This window comes from Coenobita brevimanus, chromosome 13 (assembly GCF_032717465.1).
Source record: "Coenobita brevimanus isolate Jiangsu-jjx chromosome 13, ASM3271746v2, whole genome shotgun sequence".
NCBI lineage: Eukaryota > Metazoa > Arthropoda > Malacostraca > Decapoda > Coenobitidae > Coenobita > Coenobita brevimanus.
In genome coordinates this window covers 56,695,630-56,708,129 of record NC_136966.1, presented here as the reverse complement: position 1 = coordinate 56,708,129, position 12,500 = coordinate 56,695,630, and the positions used below count along the sequence as shown (strand labels likewise).

Sequence of the window (12,500 nt, the reverse complement as noted above, 5' to 3'; positions counted from 1 at the left end):
AGCGCCGTCGGCTTGGTTACGATCATCTTAGACTGGTTTTTGCCCTTGTCCTTCTCCTCCGCCTTGGGTTTGAACTTGAGCATGTGGAGTGGGTGGCTGTGGAATCGCTCGGGGTTCTGCTCCTTCCCACAGGTTTGACAGGGCTCCGGGATCTGCCAAGGAGGAGAGGGAGTGATATTTAGACTCTCAGGTCCATGAGATGATATAGTCTGGCCGTCAGATTGCTTTCAAATACTTCCATACTGATTTGAGGAGTTCTAAGAGGTTACTCATGCGCTGATATCCCCTTAACCCCCATTATCATCAATCTTTTATCCAGTAGGGTCCATTTCTTGCATTGTCGTTTTGTATTATTATCAATTTTTCGTAACGTGGTTTGAGACTATTACATATCAGGTATGATTTCGGTACAGTACTGTGGTTTTTGAAAAATGGAGAAAGATTATATGGCGTCTGGCTATAGATAGATAGATCGAATTTGACTGGTAAATACTGGAGGACAATGTGGAATTTGTTTTTTTGATGTAACGATGTTGTGAAATTTATAAAACAAGGATCAAAATCCATTAGTCACCCAAATAAAGAGAAAACAATGACAACATATACTGCATCTCTGAATATGTACTTTCTGTGGGTCTAAGATAACGCCTTCAATCTGGTGACGTCTTAGGTTTGTTTTTACTACTTCCAGACGATTTAATTTAACTTAGGAAAGGTTTCTCATACTGAAGGGGTTAGTGAAGCCTCTAGTGAACCCCTCCCGATCCAAAAGCATCTCCTGAGCCAAATAATAGCGTAAGAAGGCAGCAATAACACTAAAAAAAAATCTCTCTCTTCTATTGATGTGATACGAAGATGTAATAGTGGTTAGTTTAATAGTTTACATGCATATTTTACGGGTCACTTCAGCCCAGTTTAAGGGGAATAACGCTGCCCACTAAATTCCCCAGCCCATCCCGCCCACTCGCTTGCTCTCTGTGCCCGTTTTTTGCACCAACCCCCCCTCCCATTCCCCAGATTTTGAGTTTAAGGGAAATAACACTGCTTTCTAACTTCCCCAGCCTATCCCGCCCACTCGCTTGCTCGCTGTGTCCATTTTTTGCATCCTCTCTCCCATTCCTCCAATTTCGACTTTTTCCCGACGCGACGCAGGTAAGCCGATCGAAAACATGCTTCATTTTACCTACCCTCACCTTGACCTTATGCTTAGGCCCCGTGAACACCTCCTCCACGTGCCTCCGTCGGCCCCTCGGCAGGAAGGAGCGGAGGGAGGAGGTCTTCTTGCTGGGTCTGGAGGAGGAGGAGGTGATGACGGGGACGGCGATGTTGCGAGAGGGGCGCGGTAGACGCATCGTGGAGGGGCGGTTCTGGCGTGAGAAGTTTAGGGTTAGTGAAGCGTTAGGAAAGTCAGGTTGCATGCTGTTGTTTTCTTTATTATTATTATTATTATTATTTTTTATTATTATTATTATTATTATTATTATTATTATTATTGTTATCTTATTATTATTATTATTATTATTATTATTGTTATTGTTGTTGTTATTATTATTATTGTTGTTATATTTTTTTTGAGGATGTTAATGGAAGAGAAGCGTTACATAAGCTAAAATGATATAGTGTGTTGGTGTGTGTGTGTAGGGGGTCGAGTCAAGTGTTAACCTTTTGCAATAGAACTCGTTATTTAAGACTGAGAGATTGCGGTTTTAGGCTAAGTTAGAGTAAAACTGATATAGCTTACTGATCTTTTCTTCTACCACTACTGCTACTACTACTACTACTACTACTACTGCTACTACAACTGCTACTTCAACTACCGCTGCTTCGAGTCACTAACCCTTCTGGTCTCGGTCTCGGAGTCACACGAGTCGTCGAAGGGGCTTTTGCTGCCGAGGGAGGAGGGCGAGGAGGAGGAGGAGGAGGAGGAAGAGGAAGAGGAGGAGGTGAAGTCGCTGGAGTAGTACCCACCGAACCCGTCCCCGGTCTGCGGCGGTTCGCGGGACAGGATGAGCTGGTCCACCATGCTTCGGGTCATTTGGCTCATGTCTAGCGCCGTCCGTAAGTTGGCGTCTAGGACCTTGCGTGGGAGAGGTTACAAGAGGGGTTAGTTGGGTTAGAAGAGGGGATTAGTTGGGTTAGAAGAGGGGTTGGTTGGGTTGGAAGAGGGATTAGTTGGGTTAGAATAGGGGTTAGAGGGGTTAGAAGAGGGGTTAGTTGGTTCAGAAGAGGGGTTAGTTGGGTTAGAAGAGGGATTAGTTGGGTTAGAAGAGGGGTTAGTTGGGTTAAAAGAGGGGGAAGTTGGGTTAGAGGGGTTAGGAGAGGGGATTAGTTGGGTTAGAAGAGGGGTTAGTCGAGGTTAGAGAGGTTAGTTGGGTTGAAGGGGTTAGGAGAGGAGTTAAATGGTGTTAGAGAGAAGTTAGATGGGGTTAGAGGAGAGGTTATAGGTGGGTGGACTGCAGTTCCTAAGCTAGCGTCTAGAACCCTGAGTGGGAGAGGTTAGAGGAGGGGTTAGTTGGGTTAGAAGAGGGGTTAGTTGAGGTTAGAGGGGTTAGTTGCGTTGGAGGGATTAGGAGAGGAGTTAAACGGTGTTAGAGTGAGGTTAGATGGGGTTAGTGGAGAGGTTGGAGGTGGGCGTAGAACCTTGAGTGGGAGAGGTTAAAGGAGGGGTTAGTTGGGTTAGAAGGGTTAGTTGGAGCTGGAGGGGTTAGTTTAGCTAGGGAGAGGAACAAGGAAGAAAGAGAGGGTTAGTAAAGTCATGGAAAGGAAAAACATAAGGTAATATTAAGGACAAAGGGTAATATCTATCAGTCAATAAAGCAAACCTCAACAAAGCACGAAGAAAAGAGAAGAAAAAAGGGCTGGATTAACACGAAGAGAGGGATTTAATTTGGGAAGGAAAAGAGCTGGATTAACACGAAAAGAGGGATATTAATTGGAAAGAGAGCTGGATGAACACGAAAAGAGGGATATTAATTGGAAAGAGAGCTGGATGAACACAAAAAGAGGGATATTAATTGGAAAGAGAGCTGGATGAACACGAAAAGAGGGATATTAATTGGAAAGAGAGCTGGATGAACACAAAAAGAGGGATATTAATTGGAAAGAGAGCTGGATGAACACGAAAAGAGGGATATTAATTGGAAAGAGAGCTGGGTTAACACGAAAAGAGGGATATTAATTGGAAAGAGAGCTGGGTTAACACGAAAAGAGGGATATTAATTGGAAAGAGAGCTGGATGAACATGAAAAGAGGGATATTAATTGGAAAGAGACCTGGATTGACACGAAAAGAGGGATATTAATTGGAAAGAGAGCTGGATTAACACGAAAAGAGGGATATTAATTGGAAAGAGAGCTGGATGAACACGAAGAGGGATATTAATTGGAAAGAGAGCTGGATGAACATGAAAAAAAGGATATTAATTGGAAAGAGACCTGGATTGACACGAAAAGAGGGATATTAATTGGAAAGAGAGCTGGATTAACACGAAAAGAGGGATATTAATTGGAAAGAGAGCTGGATTAACACGAAAAGAGGGATATTAATTGGAAAGAGAGCTGGATTAACACGAAAAGAGGGATATTAATTGGAAAGAGAGCTGAAGTAACACAAAAAGAGGGGTTTAATTTAGGAAGTAAAAGAACTGGATTAACACGAAAGGAGGGATTTCATTTGGGAAGAAAAAGAGGATTAATATAAGCAAGACAGAAGCCTAATTTCCAGTCAACCTCTGCGTGTCGTTAACCTCATCCGAAATTTGCATAAGACAAAGCTGGGATTTTATTACATGACAAACGAGAATAAATCACCTAAATCCGACGTCACGGCACCGCGAATCCCATCATAAATCCGCGGGTGAATCCTCCGCAAATCCGGATCGGTATGCGCGAACGGCGACTGAGGTGATTTACGCCACAACAAAAATGGCGACAAAAACGGGGCTTTGAAATTCGAGGTAATCCGAGAGAGAGAGAGAGAGAGAGAGAGAGAGAGAGAGAGAGAGAGAGAGAGAGAGGAACTTCTTTACGCAACATCCCCGCTTCTGAAGAAAAGAGGGAGAGGTGTGGTGGGAAGGGAGGGAAATGTGGTGGAAAGGGAGGGAGGTGTGGTGGAAGAGGGAGAGAAGTGTGGTGGAAAGGGAGGGAGGTGTGGTGGGAGAGGGAGAGAAGAGTGGTGGTGTGGTGGAGAGAACAGCTGTGGTGGTGTGATGGAGAGGGAGGTGTGGCGGAGAGGCAGGGAGGTGTGGTGGAGAAAGGGAAGGAAATGTGGTGAGTAGGAAGGGAGGTGTGATGGAGAAGGAAGTGTGGTAGGGAGGTGTGGTGGTGGGGCAGGTGTGGTGGAGGGGGAAGAGGGTTTGGTGAAGAAAGGGAGAAAGACTGAAGCAAGGAGGAGTGCGACTGAAGCAAGACTGAGGCAAGGCTAATAAAATAGGCATCAAACATAGGCCGGAGGGATATATGACTATGAGTTCATGGTAAGGTGGTGGTGGTGGTGGTGGTGAAGGCTGGAGAAAATGAAAAAGGGTGGAGGGAGTGGAAAAGGGTGGAGGGGGTGGAAAAGGGTGGAGGGGATGGAAGAGGATGGAGGTCGTGAATTCTCAGATGCACAGAATTATCTTACTCTAACTGGAATAAAATCTAGACTAGTCCCAACCATGAGAAGGTTAATAATATCCAGTACTGTATTAAATGCCTGAGTAATAATCTTTATCCTAGAATTAAAAAAAAGTCTACGGATATTACGCGCCAGAAATCATTGCCCTACCATTACCTCGATAACTACCTACTACTACCACCATCACCACTACAAAATTTACCGCTACCATGGCCATTATATATAGAAATTACCGCCACTTCTATCATTATAGTTACTACCATTACCACTACCATGCGCCACCACCACCATAAAACCAGCATTATGAGGCCTAGTCGCCACAACAACCAGCCACCACCACAATCGTCACCACCAACCACAGCCACCACCACCACCACCACCACAACTATCACCCACACCAGCATCAGCTTTAGTTACAACCACCACCACAACTACCACAATCACCACCACAACCACAACTATCACCACCAACCACCCTCACCCATTAGTCACTACCACCACCACCACCACCACCACCACCACCACCACCGCAACCACCACACCTACCTTGGGCTTCTTCAGGGTGGCAGTACTTGGCCTATTTCTCCTCTGGTTGAAAGACGCTGATCGTGGGCGTGGGTCTTGCTGTGGGCGGCGTGGGCGTGAACGTGGGTCGGACCAGGACGTGCTAAGCTCATCCGGGTCCGACGTGGGCGTGTAGGCGGCGCGGGCGGGGGACATGGCGCGGGCGTGGGCGTGGGTGGGGTGGGTGGCGGGGGGAGACGGGGTCCTTTCACGGCGGGATCTGAAATAGAGAGAGAGGGGGGTGTTAGTCTCTCTCTCTCTCTCTCTCCAGAATAGTTAGAGGTGATCCCTGTCTCTATATACTACCTCTCTCTCTCTCTCTCTCTGCATTGATAGAATTACCGGGAATATTTTTACATGTGCTTTAACGAAAAATCCGAATTCCGTTCCCTGTTCTAGCCTGGGATCGAACTCACGTCCATATGATAAGCAGGCCATTACTCAACTGCCTGACTACCCAAGGTCCCGATTGAAGAAGCTACCTGATACCTTTTCCTGAGCGATTTGGTTTATTTATTACACCTGTCCTCTTCTGTGTTACATAATTCCTTCCAATATCGTCATATTCTGGATAAATAGCGTAGAAAAGGATGTTACACCACCCATATGCAAAAATAAATCGCTTAGGAAGAGGTGTTAGGGAGCTTCCTTAACCGATGATAATACGAGCCCAAGGGAGGTATTCTTGTCGGTTAAGGAAGCTCCCTAACACTTCATCCTAAGCGATTTATTTTGTTTATTACACCTGATTGTGGTAGTGAAGATGCTGGTGATAGCTGTGGTAGCATTGTGGTGGTGATGGTGGTTTACGCAATTGTAGTGGCGATGAGACTGGTGTTTGTGGTAGAACTGTGGGAGTAGTAGTAGTAGTAGTAATGGTGGTGGTGGTGGTGGAAGTAGTAGTGGTAGTTGTGGTAGAACTGTGGTGGTAGTAAAATAATAATAGCAGGGGTAACAGTGGTGGATGTGGTAGTTGCGGTGATGGTAGTAGAGGTAGTTGTGGTGGTAGTGGTGATGCTTGTGGTTGTTGTAGTGATGGTAGCAGTGGTAGTGGTGATGGTTGTGGTTGTTGTAGTGATGGTAGCAGTGGTAGTGGTGATGCTTGTGGTTGTTGTAGTGACGGTAGCAGTGGTAGTGGTGATGCTTGTGGTTGTTGTAGTGATGGTAGCAGTGGTAGTGGTGATGCTTGTGGTTGTTGTAGTGATGGTAGCAGTGGTAGTGGTGATGCTTGTGGTTGTTGTAGTGATGGTAGCAGTGGTAGTGGTGATGGTTGTGGTTGTTGTAGTGATGGTAGCAGTGGTAGTGGTGATGGTTGTGGTTGTTGTAGTGATGGTAGCAGTGGTAGTGGTGATGCTTGTGGTTGTTGTAGTGATGCGGTGGTAGTGGTGGTGGATGTGGTTGTTGTAGTGATGGTAGCAGTGGTAGTGGTGGTAAAGGTGTTAGTGATGGTGATAATAATAGTGGTAGTGGTGGTGGGGTGGGAGTGGTAGTTGTAGTGATGGTAGAAGTGGTAGTTGCAGTGTGGTAGTTGTGGTAGAATTGTGGTGGTAGTGGTAGTAAACAGTGAATAATAGGGCTGCCTTGATGACGTCACGAGTTGCCTAGATACCTTAACACTACACAGATGGTCGATGAGAGAGAGAGAGAGAGAGAGAGAGAGAGAGAGAGAGAGAGAGAGAGAGAGAGAGAGAGAATAGAAGACTGAGAGAGGAAGAAAGAGAATGATGATAAACACAAGAGAGAGAGAGAGAGAGAGAGAGAGAGAGAGAGAGAGAGAGAGAGAGAGAGAGAGAGAGAGAGAGAGAGAGAGAGCGACCTTTGTCAAGCCTTAACCCAGTGCTGTGTTTGAAGGTTACACTGATCACTGCATTCTTGTGTGTGTGTGTGTGTGTGTGTGTGTGTGTGTGTGTAGTTTTTCGATAGTGTGTGTGTGTGTGTGTGTGTGTGTGTAGTTTTTCGATAGTGTGTGTGTGTGTGTGTGTGTGTGTGTGTAGTTTTTCGATAGTGTGTGTGTGTGTGTGTGTGTGTGTGTGTGTGTGTGTGTGTGTGTGTTGTTTTTCGATAGTGTGTGTGTGTGTGTGTGTGTAGTTTTTCGATAGTGTGTGTGTGTGTGTGTGTGTAGTTTTTCGATAGTGTGTGTGTGTGTGTGTGTGTAGTTTTTCGATAGTGTGTGTGTGTGTGTGTGTGTGTGTGTGTGTGTGTTCATGTAGTTTTTCGATAGTTTGTGTGTGTATGTGTGTTCATGTAGTTTTTCGATAGTGTGTGTGTGTGTGTGTGTGTGTGTGTGTGTGTGTGTGTGTGTGTTCATGTAGTTTTTCGATAGTGTGTGCGTTTTAGAGCCACAGGGGTTCAGTGGCTCCTGTGTACGCCTCCCAGTCTGTTTGTTCCTTAAGTGTGAGAATCGACATGACGTTTTGGTAGGTACAGAGAGAGAGAGAGAGAGAGAGAGAGAGAGAGAGAGAGAGAGAGAGAGAGAGAGAGAGAGACTCCTGTATGCAGAACCACGATCCATGACCTTCTCTTGTTTAACTCCCAATCCTTTCACCACGATGACCTCTTCTCTGGTTCATTATTGATGCCTGGTGTAGCTTAGGAGATTATTATTATTATTATTATTATTATTAGTAGTAGTAGTAGTAGTTGAAGTAGTAGTAGAAATGGTGATAAAGATGATAATAATAATAATAATAATAATAATAATAATAGTGATAAAAAAAATGCGTATGTATGTGTGTGTGGTGTGTGTGTGTGTGTGTGTGTGTGTGTGTGTGTGTGTGTGAGAGTGAAAATTTATAAAACTCTACGGAACTCTCAACCCGCTTTTCACTGCTAAATTAAAAACTATCCATAATATTTTAACCCAATATATATTTGCTGACAAAGGCTATTATTATTATTACTATTATTATTATTATTATTATTATTATTATTATTATTATTACTAAGCTCGAGGACTGGCTGCCAGGGTGAAAAAATTACCCCCTTCATCACGCGTCGTATTTTTGCTTATCTTCTTTCTTCTTGCTGTTGGTTACTAGATTTTAATTTAAATATAACAACGTAATTTTAATCTAGATCCGATATCGTGCGGAATTAGGATGTAAATAATCGCCCTTTCTTAGTAACTAATTAAAATAGATAAATAAATAGATAAATAGATAGATAGATGAATAGATAGATAGAGGGATGGATAGATTGATTGATAGATAATACATGGTTGTGGAGAGGGACGCCTTCACGTGGTGGCACCAATATACCTGAGCGGCGGATCTACCCGGATATATGAACGCCTCTCACCTCCATCCCTATCCCCTGAAAGGAGGAGTATGGACTGCAGAAGGACAATTTAGGCCTGCAGTCCACTGGGTTCACTTTTCACGAACCTGGAGACAACGAAAGAATATACGGCGGAAAGGTCATCTATCTATCTATTTATCTATCATCTCTATCGGTTTGCCTGAATATCTGTCTATTTATCCATTATGTCTATCTTTATCTATCCCTCCATCTATCTGTCCATTTATCTATTTATCGATTATCTGTCTATCTGTCCACCCACCCACCCATCCATCCATCCATCAGTCCATCTATCTATCTATCTGTCTACCTATTTATCTATGTCTATCTGTTTATTTATCTATTTATATACAGTTAAAAGCACTAGCCATCCTGAGTCAGACGAAAAACTAAATAATAGAGGAGGATTCCGGGTACCAGGAGTCTTTTTAATGTCAGGCTAGCATTTCTCCCCCTCCCTCTGTCTGTCTGTCTCTCCCTCTCTCTCTCTCTCTCTCTCTCTCTCTCTCTCTCTCTCTCTCACACACACACACACACACACACACACACACACGCACATGGAGGGAAACAGATGTGCACTGTAACATCTGCACAAAGAACCACCACAACACCAGTATTTCTCTCTCTCTCTCTCTCTCTCTCTCTCTCTCTCAGATGACATGATAACTCTGATGCGCTAGTTTTTAAATCACTTTCTGGGTCAGTGGAAGAATGAAATGGCGATTAACAATAAGGAAAATACTGGCTAATGTGTATAGTAGTAGTAGTAGTAGTAGCAGTAGTAGCAGCAGCAGTAGAAGTAGTAGTAGTAGTAGTAATAGTTCTAAGCTATGTTCACATTTGCATCTTACGTCAGTACCTCTTACGTGTCATATTGGAGGCGGGAAAGACAGATTTGCAACAGACCGACTCAGGAAGGATTAAGGTTGGTGCAAAGAGGGATGATATTGTTGAATGGCCAGTTTAAATCTTCAGTGTATGGTTGGATTTAGGTGAGATGCAGTCAAGAAAAATATGAGGGTCCAAAAATATGCCGTATATTTTGAAACAGGAGGAAGAGATTTGAAATGATGTGTTTTACGCCCCATTTCAGTATTAGCGCAGTCAACCGCCAAGTTAGCAGACGACGCAGATTTTAACATGAACTGAGTAGGGATTTTATTATGTTTATCACCGTCTTTATGTCGTATAACCTAGTCCACCGCTGATATGTGTAGAGAAGTTAAAAATCGTCCCTCCCAAGATTTAAAAAACAAAAATTATCAGCCACACTAAAGCTTAAAGGTCAGTGATGGTCAATAAGAATGCACGAGAGCTGCGCCACATTCAGCAACCCAAGTCGCACATACTGTATTCTCATTATTTTCTTACTAGTTTGCTTGTGCTTTTCTGCCATATAAATTTATCCATCATTAACATCAATGCGAAATAGCAACGGAGTCCAAAACCCGCCAAAAACCTCATCCCTCAAAAGTTTGCCACGAAAGAACCATCGTCCCTGCCCAAAACAAACAGCGGTGGTGCCATCTGTTGAGCGCCGGGAACACTACCCTTACCAACCCGCGTCACGCAACATCTCCTCATCAACTTCCCGCTAACTGGGTCGGTGGGGGGTGACTGGCCTTATTGTAGTGGTTCAGCGATGTGCCGCCTGTCCTCGGGGATCACTTCACTGCACGAGGAAGGCCCTGGTTTATGGAGGGGGAGTGAGACAGGTGGGTGGAAAAAAGGCAGGAAAATGGGGTGAGGGGAGGTCCTGGGGCATTCAGACCTACATGTTCCCTGATGAAGTAATGGATACGTTTGTGTGTGTGTGTGTGTGTGTGTGAGAGAGAGAGAGAGAGAGGATCTTTGCACAGTTTATGGTCATCACACTTTATGATCATTCTTTCCTCATACTTTTTCATGGGCGAGTTTTCCTCCATGTTCTTGTTCATTCAGCTGCATCCTACAAATAGGGACCTTGATGCAACATCGACTATTGCGGATTCGTAGTCTAGGGGATGATTGAGACTTGGAAATACAGGTAATCGATTGGCTAGTGACCTTCACCCAGGAGAGAGGCATTATACCCAAGCCTTCTTCATCTACTTTCACTTCCGGTATCTCGTTCGTCGCATTTGTCTACGTTTTCCAGTCGAGTGTTTGTAGTCACGTGATCAAACATCGCGTGGCGGAGTAATGGACAGCAGACATACACACATTCACCAAAGAACATTCCGTGTGTAATTATTAGCGTCAAGGCCATAATTCAAACGCCATTATGCCGGACCATTTTTGTGAGGATATTAACCCCATTTTAGCACAAGGACGTTCGTTTTATTAGCACCGAGATTTTTTGAACTGAAAGGGTTAGATATATAGCCAATATGGACAACTTCAGGACGAGTTTTTTTTTTTTCTCGAGTTAAATATTTAAATTGGAGTTGAATATGAAGCCGTTGTACTGAAGGGATGGACAAGGTTTTTAGGTGTAATTATATTGGGTCGTTTGAACAAGGATACTTTCATTTTACAACTATTAGACCATGTTTAGTTCAGGTGACTTTTAGGACTGGAGAAAGTTAGGGTGATTCATTAACCTTTGTATTTATGGAGGCAATTCCTTAGTCGATTAATAATGTATGATGGTAACTCAATTACAGTTGAGGAGACGAAGTGAAATGATAAACTCTCTCTCTCTCTCTCTCTCTCTCTCTCTCTCTCTCTCTCATAGTTTAGCCAGCGCATAACGTCCGTCCGCTTGCGTTATATTCAAAACCCCGCATAATACGGTACCATTTGAATCTCCGTAATACAATGAACAGAATTACAGTCCTCATCGTCTTATTCCTTCGATTAATTTATTTACAGTTATTTATGCCGTTGACGAGCCTGAAGTCCGTCTTAAGGTGTTTGTTTCTCCTCAGCTGGGTATTCGTCTTAGGTTAATGTAAATAGAATTCTAGAGTTGTTTACACCATGAGAGAGGTAATGGTGACTGCTAAATCTGAGGTCCGTACTCTCGACGGTTATAGAAACTCCCTGACACCAATTCCTAAGCGACTTATTTTGCTTATTACATCTTGCTCTCCTTCGTGTTAGGTAAATAATTGTAAAATATTTTCTGCATAAATAACGTGCAAAGCGATATTAACTATCCTTATCCAAAAAAATAAATCGCAAAGGAAAAGGTGCTATGGAGTTTCCTTAACCCACGAATATAAGATCTTGAGTGTTCTCGTTTTGTGTGTGTGTGTGTGTGTGAGAGAGAGAGAGAGAGAGAGAGAGAGAGAGAGAGATAAATCGTCTGGTGTTACCTAAATAGAATCCTAGAGTTTCTCCAGTCATGAGAGGATTAAATTATGTGTGTGTGGCCCTTAATTCTCTTCTTCGCGACTATATATATATATTTTTTAATCCCTTATCCCATCAATTTAGGTAGAATGTTGGAATGATAATCACAGGGAGGAAGAAGAGTTGAGATGGTGATGATGATGATGATGGGTTGGAATAATGATGATGATGGTGATGACTGTTTGGTAAAAAGAAAGGGAAAATTATGATGATGATATGATGATGGCGATTGGTATAGGGCGGGTTAGGATAATGATGATGATGATAGCGATAATGATGATGGTGTTGATAATGATGATAAGAATAAAATGTCTTAGGTTATGCCACGTTCATCCATTGGCTGTTGACCAGATCGGCTAGATAACGTGCATGCAGCCTTCCTAGAACAACATTCCTCCCCCTCCTCCCTTTTCCCCTCCACCTCCCGCCCGCCCTTACTCATCCGCGAGGGACTGATATAACGATGTGGTTCCGGGAATCGGTGGTTACGTGGGAGCTTCCCGAGGTCGTTCAAGGTCGGGTGAAAAGGTCGGTGTAGTTAAATCAGGTATCAGCTTTCAACGTGCTACTACGACTACTACTACTACTACTACTACTTCTACTACTACTACTACTACTACTACTGACGAAGAGACGTAACTCATTTCAGCTCATTTTTGGCCAGGAGTAGTAAGATCCATAACCTATTT

The 12,500-nt window shown here is 43.6% G+C and overlaps 1 protein-coding gene across 3 annotated transcripts in view; it reads right to left on the bottom strand.

The window, feature by feature from the left end:
* LOC145416510 (uncharacterized) overlaps nucleotides 1–12,500 on the bottom strand; it is a 40,197-nt gene that overhangs the window by 9,428 nt on the left and 18,269 nt on the right. For 2 of the 3 annotated variants that reach the window (XR_013900284.1, XM_080285467.1), the window contains exons 1-4: nucleotides 5,161–5,344; nucleotides 1,838–2,077; nucleotides 1,188–1,367; nucleotides 1–152 (exon numbers count right to left, since the gene is read on the bottom strand). The exon at nucleotides 1–152 is cut by the window's left edge and continues 547 nt beyond it. Coding sequence is in view for 2 of the 3 variants with exons in the window: in XM_080285467.1 (XP_080141593.1) it covers nucleotides 1–152; nucleotides 1,188–1,367; nucleotides 1,838–2,077; nucleotides 5,161–5,334 (746 nt within the window). In the remaining variant the exon portion in view is untranslated. Of the gene's footprint in view, nucleotides 153–1,187; nucleotides 1,368–1,837; nucleotides 2,078–5,160; nucleotides 5,399–12,500 lie in introns of those variants that run through there. The other variant, XM_080285478.1, reaches the window with a different exon arrangement.